The 9,760-nt window shown below is 43.4% G+C and overlaps 2 protein-coding genes across 4 annotated transcripts; both read left to right on the forward strand.

The window, feature by feature from the left end:
* Positions 1–1,153: 1,153 nt before the first annotated feature.
* tsfm (Ts translation elongation factor, mitochondrial) lies at positions 1,154–4,200 on the forward strand. Its single transcript, XM_069715132.1, has 6 exons — positions 1,154–1,255; positions 1,911–2,063; positions 2,174–2,302; positions 2,470–2,592; positions 3,161–3,242; positions 3,636–4,200. Exons 1-6 carry the CDS (start codon positions 1,208–1,210, stop codon positions 4,028–4,030), a joined length of 930 nt encoding a protein of 309 aa, XP_069571233.1. The 5' UTR covers positions 1,154–1,207; the 3' UTR covers positions 4,031–4,200.
* Positions 4,201–4,768: 568 nt separating this feature from the next.
* Positions 4,769–8,623, forward strand: myl6 (myosin, light chain 6, alkali, smooth muscle and non-muscle). 3 transcript variants are annotated; one of them, XM_069708288.1, is made up of 6 exons: positions 4,769–4,834; positions 5,131–5,158; positions 7,294–7,437; positions 7,736–7,909; positions 8,040–8,117; positions 8,241–8,623. In XM_069708288.1, the coding sequence occupies exons 1-6, from the start codon at positions 4,832–4,834 to the stop codon at positions 8,267–8,269; spliced, it is 456 nt and encodes a 151-aa protein (XP_069564389.1). In that variant the 5' UTR covers positions 4,769–4,831; the 3' UTR covers positions 8,270–8,623. The 3 variants fall into 3 exon arrangements, with proteins under 3 accessions (XP_069564389.1, XP_069564381.1, XP_069564370.1); XM_069708280.1 differs by lacking the exon at positions 4,769–4,834 and adding an exon at positions 4,919–4,942; XM_069708269.1 differs by lacking the exons at positions 4,769–4,834; positions 5,131–5,158 and adding an exon at positions 5,205–5,297.
* The last annotated feature ends 1,137 nt before the right edge of the window (positions 8,624–9,760 follow it).

Consider the following 9,760-nt stretch of genomic DNA (forward strand, 5'->3'; position numbering starts at 1 on the left):
AGTGTCCACCTCTTAATGAATAAGTGTCCAACTGTTAATGAATAAGTGTCCACCTGTTAATGAATAAGTGTCCACCTGTTAATGGATAAGTGTCCACCTGTTAATGAATAAGTGTCCAACTGTTAATGAATAAGTGTCCACCTGTTAATGGATAAGTGAAAAACAATTTGTGGATGTACTCTGGAATTTTATGGGTTCTTCTTTGGCTCGTGCTACACACTTCTATAAAGTGTCATGAAAACCAGGCCGGTTGTTTTTTCTGTAATCATGCTGACAAAATAGACACAAAAAAACAAATATAGCTTCTCTGGTGGAGTTAATTAAACTGTTTAAAGTGCAGTCATAAGTCTTTAAGGAGCTTTTTGTTATCTCTTCCACCGCTGGGACCAGATGCTGCTTTTCACACGGCTTTATGTAAAAGGACCCAGAATAGCTCTGATCATGTTGAGATTACATGTTCCTGAGAAACTGCTAATAACAAAGTTAATCAAAGACTTTACATCAATAGGTAAGTAGGTAGGTAGGTAGGTATTTACTTTATTAATCCCCGAGGGGAATTTTTTTTCGCTACAGCAGCATACAGAAGCAATAAGATAATAATAGAATAATAGAATAGAATAGAATAGAATAGAATAGAATAGAATAGAATAGAATAGAATAATAGAAAAGCAATAAAATAGCAGTAAATAGCAGTAAAAAATATAAAATATAAAATGCACAGTATATACAGTACATTATATATCTATATATATATTATATACAAACAAACCAAGAAACCCAGTCAACATATATATATATATATACATATATATACAGTACAGTATATATCTATATATATTATATACAATATAATCTCCTCAGGGTTTTAGACATAGAAAACAACATGCTGCTGTTTGGAAGATGCCAGAGGCTAAAATAAGGATTTTAAACCGCTGATTTAATCTTTAAAAATGAGTTGTATTTTTTAAAAGGACGTAACATTTCCCATTTTGTTAAATCTTCATCTTAAAAGTAACTGAAGCGATCAGATGAATTAAAGAAGTCCAATTTTTCCTTCTGCAGTTGTCCTCCTGGACGCCAGGTGGCGCTCAGCTTTAACAATGACTTTACGGAAACATTTTTGTCCCCGTACGGCTTCCGTTCGCAGCGTGGATTTTCAATGACGCTTGAGCTTTCGTAAGATAGTCCACTTCTCCGGGCTGTAAAGATGTCGTTAACCTTTTTATTCAGAGCATTAACGAGAGACGTTGCAAAGGTGAGGAGATTAATTCTTACTTGTGTTTGATAGTTGACGTAAAGCTTGAGCTGTCGCGTGAAGGTTTCATTGTAAACTGTTAGCTTCTCCACTTTCTGAAGGCTCCTGGACCAGGTCGCTTATTCACTCATCCTTCTTCCATGTGAATTAAATATCTTTGTTGGGGTATATTTATACTTAAAATGTGCCTTGTTGTGACAAAGGTTTGGTCCTTCTGACTGTCTCCTCGAGACACGGGAAGCCTCCCTGTCCTCCTTGAGGTCTGACTGTCGGTCCATCATGTCCTCCTTGAGGTCTGACTGTCGGTCCATCATGTCCTCCTTGAGGTCTGACTGTCGGTCCATCATGTCCTCTTTGAGGTCTGACTGTCAGTCCATCATGTCCTCTTTGAGGTCTGACTGTCGGTCCATCATGTCCTCTTTGAGGTCTGACTGTCGGTCCATCATGTCCTCTTTGAGGTCTGACTGTCGGTCCATCATGTCCTCCTTGAGGTCTGACTGTCGGTCCATCATGTCCTCTTTGAGGTCTGACTGTCGGTCCATCATGTCCTCCTTGAGGTCTGACTGTCGGTCCATCATGTCCTCCTTGAGGTCTGACTGTCGGTCCATCATGTCCTCCTTGAGGTCTGACTGTCGGTCCATCATGTCCTCCTCAGGTCGGCCGGTTCCAGCAGGTCCAGTCGGTGCACATCGGACTTCAGCTCCTGGCCGTAGAGAAAGCCCTCCTGATGAAGCTGCGGAAAATTACCGGCTACACCTTCATCAACTGTAAACAAGCTCTGGAGAAGTTTGACAACGACGTAGCGCAGGTAAGCTCCTCTCCAGGTGTTCGTCTGCACTCAGAGGTGGTACAATAATAATAATGATGATAATAATACATCTAAAGCTGTTGTTGTTGTTGTGGTGATGATGTGTTCAGGCAGAGACGTGGCTGCACCAACAGGCCCAGAAGGAGGGCTGGAGCAAAGCAAACAAGCTGGAAGGCCGCAGAGCCAAAGAGGGTCTGATCGGCCTGTTCGTAGGAGACGGCGCTGCGGTGATGGTGGAGGTACGTTTTATTTACAGCTCCATCTCTTCAGCTCGTCACATCTCCAGGTCCAGTTGGACATGTTGGTGACGTCTCCTGGTGTGTGTGTGTGTGTGTGTGTGTGTGTGTGTGTGTGTGTGTGTGTGTGTGTGTGTGTGTGTGTGTGTGTGTGTGTGTGTGTGATGCAGGTGAACTGCGAGACCGACTTTGTCGCCCGCAACGAGAAGTTCCAGCAGCTAGTGAAGGATGTGATGGTCGCTACCTTGGCTCACCATCAGAACAAAACCCAAAGCAAGGACGGATACGTGAAGGTGAAGACGCACGCTGACAACTTAAGGATTTAATTTAAACCAATTGTATGTAAATAAACACTTAAAAGGGGACAGAACTCTTATCACAGTCATTTTAATCTATTCATTAAACCACATCAATCACTACTTTTTATCATCTGTGTTTATAAAAGAAGTTCTCGTAGTGATTCTTTCATCGGTGATTTTACGTTTGTATTTCCACTTTAAGGTTTTAAATCATTATTCCAAGCTTGAAATGTCACACAATTCACCTGAAAGAGACCGAAGCAAAGCTGTAAAATCACTCGTATCAGCGATCCTCTCGTTTTTTTCACAGTTAACGTTGCATGTCTAATTTATTCCACGTTTATGTTCTTGTTTTTAATTCTAGATGCAGGTTGGGTTTAAATTGAAGCACATATTGAGGATTCTGTTATAAATTTTGTCCGTGTCATCAGACTACTGACCGACTAACATTTAACAAACTTTAGTTTTGGAGACCCGACTTGTTGCTGTTTGACGTCTCCGTCATGCAGCTTCTCTCTTTCATCGACTTTGACTTTTCTAACATCCGGCTGTTTGTTTTCAGAGCGTCTTGGCAGGCGATGAGTTGACCAGACTGAGTGTGCGTGAAGGAACTTCACTCGCCGACCAGGTGGCTTTAACAATAGGTCAGATTTAAACATATTCCTCATGTATTTATAGAATATATATGTATTTTACATGTGTTTCATATATTAGCCCACAAGCATCCGGTTTAGCCACTTTACCTGTAAAGGTGATGACATGTCAGACTTCTAACATTAGAAATAAATCAATCATGATACGATTTAGTCAAAATCTGAAATCATCATGTGGCTTTTTAAAACAGTCAAATTCAATCTTAATCACAAAAAAGATCATTAAATTATCTTTGGATCCAGCAGGAAGATTAAATACTGACTTTAAACATGAAAAAAGTGTTTAAATTCATTATTCAGACATGATTTCTTTACATTTGAAGAACTGAAGCTGGTTCTACTGTCGGTTTTTATTATTATTAAACGGGTTCCCTCTCTTCTCAGGCCGCCTCGGTGAGAACATGTCGGTGACGCGGGCGGTGACCGTCGGCGTCCCCGCCGAGTGGCACATCGGCTCGTACGTACACGGCGGCGTGAGCGGCCAGACCGAGGTGACCATGGGCCGCTACGGCGCGCTGGTCGTGTTTCAGGGCGGAAAGGAGGAAGAACAGGAAACGTTAGGCCGTAAACTGGGACAGCACATCGTGGGCGAGGCGCCGCTGTCTCTGGGCAACATGGACGACCTGCCCTGCGGCGAGAGCGAGACGCGGCTGCTGCCTCAGACCTTCCTGACGGACCCCAGCAGGACCGTGGCTCAGTTCCTCAGAGGCAAACAGGCCCGAGTGCTGGACTTTGTCCGATTTCAGTGTGGAGAGACGGTGAGAGAAGCAGCGGAGTGAAATCACTCGTCCAACAGAAGTCTTTATTTAAGATGCAGTTCAGTTACTGGTTTATTATTTTTACAGACCATCGCACAGCAGCATCATGAATTTAAAGTAGGACATGAAACAAACCGGCGTTGGGGCCTCGTGAAATTATCAATCCAACAATAAAATGTTTCTCCTGATAAGTGTCCTTCTCAATCTGTTTTAATCTGTTTACATTATTCTGTGATATAAATTACAAGATACTTTTTTCTACATGAACTTTCTCTCAATCAGGTAACCCAATGAAATGTGCCAACACACTGCCACAAGTTCTCTACGAAGAAAAAGTTCATGTTTTGTAGTTATTTTCGGCAAAGAAATTGTGCATATTGCACGAAAAAAATATTTTGAACATCCCCACAAACCTTCTACGAGATTATAATGTCAGATTTGACAGGAAATAAAATATTAATCATAATGTTAAGCACATAAATGGATTTCTTGAGTGAATCCTAAATTGTTTGAGAGTTTTCTGGGTCCAAACACTGCAGACGTGTGTGATCAGTGCTGCTGTTACTTCAATGGAACGTGTTGATAAGTGAGAATTAAAACCTTCTATAAATAGTCATTTACTAACTCTGGTGTGATCCTGCCTCAACACTTTAAACATTTTTACTTTATAATAATAATAATACCAGAAATGGAGGCCTGTGATTGGCTGTTGCGGTTCCAGCCTCGCTGACGTCACCAGGGACGTACCAAGCCGTGTCCTCCCGGTTCAGACGCGACTCAAGACCCCCTGACTGTCTGTCATCGACACAGCAGAAACAGATCATGGTGAGTCGAAATACTCGTCCGGACTGATTTATAGAAATATGTACTTTTGGTAGCATCACGGTAAAAGGTCCATTATTCAATGGAAGAGTTTGAAAACAGATGAACCAGGTAACGTCAAGCCGGCGCTAGCTGCGCATCTTGCTAGCTCTCTCCTCATTTAGCCTTCAAGCTACGAGCTGTTTCTGTTTCTGTCGTTTCTGCTGATGGAGGATTATTTGTGTAGCTTTTTAAATAATGTCCCACTGTTGTGTTTCGGCTGCTTCATATAACCTGCTCCTCGTCTCTCCTTTAACCAGTCGGACTTCACAGAAGACCAGATCGTGGGTGAGTTCACGCTCCTGTCCGACGAGCAAAAAGGCATTTTAATGGTTAAAAGTCTTGTTAGTCAGCAGCACTGATGTGTGAAGCAGCTTTATGTCCTGTAGCTCCACAGCTGTCTCTGCAGACCGCTGGACCACTGCAGGTAAATGAACGGGACGGACTGAGCCCAACGTTTTCTAACTGAACTTCACTGTGTTGAATGAAGGCTCGACTGGAGCTGGACTCAGTTGAACTGATTTAATCCCACAGAGAGCCCGACTCACCTTCCCGACTCACCTTCTTGACTCACCTTTCTGACTCACCTTCCCGACTCACCTTTCTGACTCACCTTCCTGACTCACCTTCCTGACTCACCTTTCTGACTCACCTTCCCGACTCACCTTTCTGACTCACCTTCCTGACTCACCTTCCTGACTCACCTTCCTGACTCACCTTCCTGACTCACCTTCCTGACTCACCTTCCTGACTCACCTTCCTGACTCACCTTCCTGACTCACCTTCCTGACTCACCTTCCTGACTCACCTTCCTGACTCACCTTCCCGACTCACCTTCCCGACTCACCTTTCTGACTCACCTTTCCTGACTCACCTTTCTGACTCACCTCACCTTCCTGACTCACCTTTCTGACTCACCTTTCTGACTCACCTTCCTGACTCACCTTTCTGACTCACCTTCCTGACTCACCTTCCTGACTCACCTTTCTGACTCACCTTCCTGACTCACCTTTCTGACTCACCTTCCTGACTCACCTTCCTGACTCACCTTTCTGACTCACCTTCTTGACTCACCTTCCTGACTCACCTTTCTGACTCACCTTTCTGACTCACCTTTCTGACTCACCTTTCTGACTCACCTTCCTGATTCACCTTCCTGACTCACCTTCCTGACTCACCTTTCTGACTCACCTTTCTGACTCACCTTCCTGACTCACCTTCCTGACTCACCTTCCTGACTCACCTTCCTGACTCACCTTCCTGACTCACCTTCCTGACTCACCTTCCTGACTCACCTTCCTGACTCACCTTCCTGACTCACCTTCCTGACTCACCTTCCTGACTCACCTTTACAACAGCAGTGAGGGAGAGCATGTCGGCGTGTTTGCATGCTGATGACAAAACCTGCCATTTAAATGTGTCAGCAGTTTTAATGAAGACGGTTTGTGTCGCCTCACCTCTCTGCTGTCCTCGGGCTAAAAGACACTAAAATACAAAGTAGTGGACATCAGCTGTTCAGTGGGACTGTTTAACGTGACGGGAGTCTTGTTGTATTGAAGGAAACACTTTTAAAGACAGTGTTTAGTTTTTACTGAGTAGAGTAGCTTCAGACAGTCGGAGTGAACCTATAATGTTTGAAAAGAAATATAATATAATTCTCTATTTCTGTACTTCTTAGTGCAAAACAGTGAAGGTGTGTAGAAAGAGCTGAGATTGTGACCAGGATAAAGACCTACTTGGGTCACAACATTTTAAATACAAAGTCAAATAAAGGGATTTTAATTTCATGCAAAGACTCAGATCGTGTTGAAGGAGACTCACGTTTGTTACATTTTTGACAGAGACCATATTCAACTGATGAAATGAGCCTTTTACAGGATAATATAAAGACCAGCTCATTTATTTCTAACGTAGTGAAGAGCCACCTGTCGTCATCTAGCAACATTAATTGGTCGCAATACTTCAAATAAGTCTGAGTGTTTATGTTTGATCACATTGATCCTCCAGAACTCAAATCAAAAATGACAGCATCTTTTGGTGTTGATACCCACCTCCGACTCTAGAGGGAGCTCACGTAAAGACCTGCTCCTACAGATGTGGCATTTGAAGGATAATTTGATCTTTTCTTGTGTTGTATATGAACATGAAAATAAAGTTGCAGGAGCAGCTGATGGCTTTTCAAATAGTTCATCAGTGTCGTTGCGCTCAGATCATTTGGTTCTGGTTCTGGTGTGTTATGAGGACGGTAAACCCACCAGGTGCTGCTGCTGCCAGACAGCTGCGACGACGCCTCCATAAAATCACTTTGCGTCATGATTCAAACCCTTTTGTGTGTCGTGCATCTGAGTTTATGTCTGTAATGTTTATTCATCCAACCTGCTGTGCAGCCGAATGAGACTTCTGTGTCTCCGTCTCCTTATCAGAGTTCAAGGAGGCCTTCCTTCTGTTCGACCGGACGGGTGAGGGGAAGATCACCTACAGCCAGTGTGGGGATGTGATGCGGGCCCTGGGCCAGAACCCAGTCAACGCCGAAGTGCTCAAAGTCCTGGGAAACCCAAAGTTAGAAGGTAAGTCTCCGATCCAACCAATCACATCTCTAACGAGAGAAACGAAAGCCCTCTCCAGGGGAACGGTTTGGTTACTGCGTGATCTGATGGTCTGTCACAGTAAACTGTCATTAACTTCTCTGCTGTGTACAAACTGCCCTGAAAGAGGAAAACTAAATGATCCTGGTGAGCTCTGCTGTGTTTAAAACCACATTTAATCCATAAAGAGAAGCTCTGAATCTTGTGGAAATCACATCTGTTCTGTGTTATTACATTTGTGGGGAGACGTGACTCTTGTGTTGTCATCGTCGCCCCGCAGATATGAACTACAAGATGCTGGACTTCGAGCAGTTCCTGCCGATGCTTCAGGCCATCGCCAAGAACAAGGACCAGGGCTCCTTCGAAGATATCGTGGAGGGCCTGCGGGTGTTTGACAAGGAGGGAAACGGCACCGTGATGGGAGCAGAGCTGCGTCATGTCCTCACCACACTAGGTAACGCTCTTCTTCATCACCCTGGAATCAGCTGTGTTGTCGTCTGAACCAACCAGCTTCTCTGTAAGGAAATTACTTTTTCTTCTTCATAGCTTTTTTTTTCCTTCTTTTTTTTCTCTTCGTGTTGCAGGTGAAAAAATGACAGAAGAAGAGGTGGAGACTCTTTTAGCGGGACATGAAGACGCCAACGGCTGCATCAACTATGAAGGTAAAGCAGAACTCAGACAGACACATGATTGTGTGTCACAAACTGAAGAAACAACAGGAGTGATTGATGCTCGCTGACTCGGCGTTCCTGTTTCACAGCTTTGGTTTTTCTGTCTCCTTCCAGAACTGGTCCGGATGGTGATGAGCGGTTGAACATTTCACAAACACACTTCCAGCTTTGATTTTATTCCTAGATATTTTTTTGTATTGTTCGTCTGCTCTTTTCCTTCCATCCACGTCGTCCTACCTCCAACAAGTCTGACTTCAGTTACTGTAGACTGTCTTTTTTTTTTTTTTTTTTAAGTGCCTTTTCCGTTTAATGTGAAGAGACGCTTTCATCTCATTTTTCATACTTTATTGATCCTCGCAGGCACAATCAGCGGCAGTAATCCCCTGACAGTTCAACCTTCGTCATCTCTGTCAGTCTTGTTATCAGTTTTTTCTTTTGGATGGATATGATAATGTGACATGTTACATATTGAATAAAAACCCTGGTTTACAAAGTGACATTTAGCCTGTGGGTCTGTGGCAAAATATTTCTTAAAAGTTTATTTATATTATATTTTATATATATTATTAGGGCCCGAGCACCGAAGGTGCAAAAGCCCAATTGTTATCCAAGGAATTATTATTCTTTTCGTTCCTTATTTTTCTCCACAAAGAACTGCATTTTTGGAGGCTTTATCATATTCAAAAACTCATGAAAGTTGGTACACGATGGCGAAAAATGTCATAGTCCAGTGGAGTTGCGAGTGGGCGTGGCCAAATAGCTCGCTACCACCCCCTAAAGAGATGCCCCGGCGGCTACATTTCCCTACATGCACGAAATTCGATGGACATGTGTATCACACCTAGACGTACAAAAAAGTGACATTGCACCATTACGTCCACTCAACAGGAAGTCCGGTATTTTGAATTTAGTCGCCATATTTGGCGATTCTTACATGTTGTTCTTTGTCAAACTCCTCCTAGAGATTTTGTCGAACCCACTTGAAATTGAGTCAGTTCACTCTTAACATGTTTGGGATGAAAAGTTATCAAAATAATTTGTTTTCGTCGACGGGTGTGGCCGTGGCGTGGCGGCCATTTTGAGCGTCTTGCCATGAAACTACTGCTGTAAATCTTGTGTACATATTCCAATCTTCCGCAAACATTACATCTTTGATAACAGTCTGGCTCTGAAGACACCTGTATGGTAATATTCGCTCATAGTCAAAGCGCCCCCTGCTGGCAACTGTAAATGAAATATTTCATACTTTCACATGCTACGTCGAGCTGGTTGATCCCATGAACCTAAAGTCGGGTCAGAATAGCCTTCAGACATTGATGATGATATATTGAGAAGTTCATGCGACTTTGTCAAAGGGCGTTTGATGTTTCGCCGTGACACAGGAAGTTGATGTTTAAGGTCAAAGGATGCTTGAAACCTGATGAAACATGGCACATACATCCAGCGTGGTGAGACGATACAGCTGATATGTGTTTTGCGAGTGGGTGTGGCCAAGTGGCTCGCTAGCGCCCCCTACACTGCAACCCCGGCACCTAGTTTCACCTACATGCACCAAATTTGTTGGACACGTGTATCACACCGAGATGTACAACAACTCACTGAGATCCCCGAGGTAAGAAATTATTTTTTTTGAC

The sequence above is a fragment of the Brachyistius frenatus genome, unplaced genomic scaffold (assembly GCF_029030835.1).
Source record: "Brachyistius frenatus isolate BFR_SWC_R1_liver_20210118 unplaced genomic scaffold, ASM2903083v1 Contig_4, whole genome shotgun sequence".
In the NCBI taxonomy this organism is placed as follows: domain Eukaryota; kingdom Metazoa; phylum Chordata; class Actinopteri; family Embiotocidae; genus Brachyistius; species Brachyistius frenatus.

Coding starts and splice junctions, on each gene's coding strand:
- tsfm (XM_069715132.1), top strand. CDS start 1,208: ATGTCGTTAACCTTTTTATTCAGAGCATTAACGAGAGACGTTGCAAAG. Junction 1,256..1,910: donor TAACGAGAGACGTTGCAAAG/GTGAGGAGATTA, acceptor TGTCCTCCTCAG/GTCGGCCGGTTCCAGCAGGT. Junction 2,064..2,173: donor TTGACAACGACGTAGCGCAG/GTAAGCTCCTCT, acceptor TGATGTGTTCAG/GCAGAGACGTGGCTGCACCA.
- myl6 (XM_069708269.1), top strand. CDS start 5,249: ATGTCCTGTAGCTCCACAGCTGTCTCTGCAGACCGCTGGACCACTGCA. Junction 7,910..8,039: donor TCATGTCCTCACCACACTAG/GTAACGCTCTTC, acceptor TTCGTGTTGCAG/GTGAAAAAATGACAGAAGAA. Junction 8,118..8,240: donor CGGCTGCATCAACTATGAAG/GTAAAGCAGAAC, acceptor GTCTCCTTCCAG/AACTGGTCCGGATGGTGATG.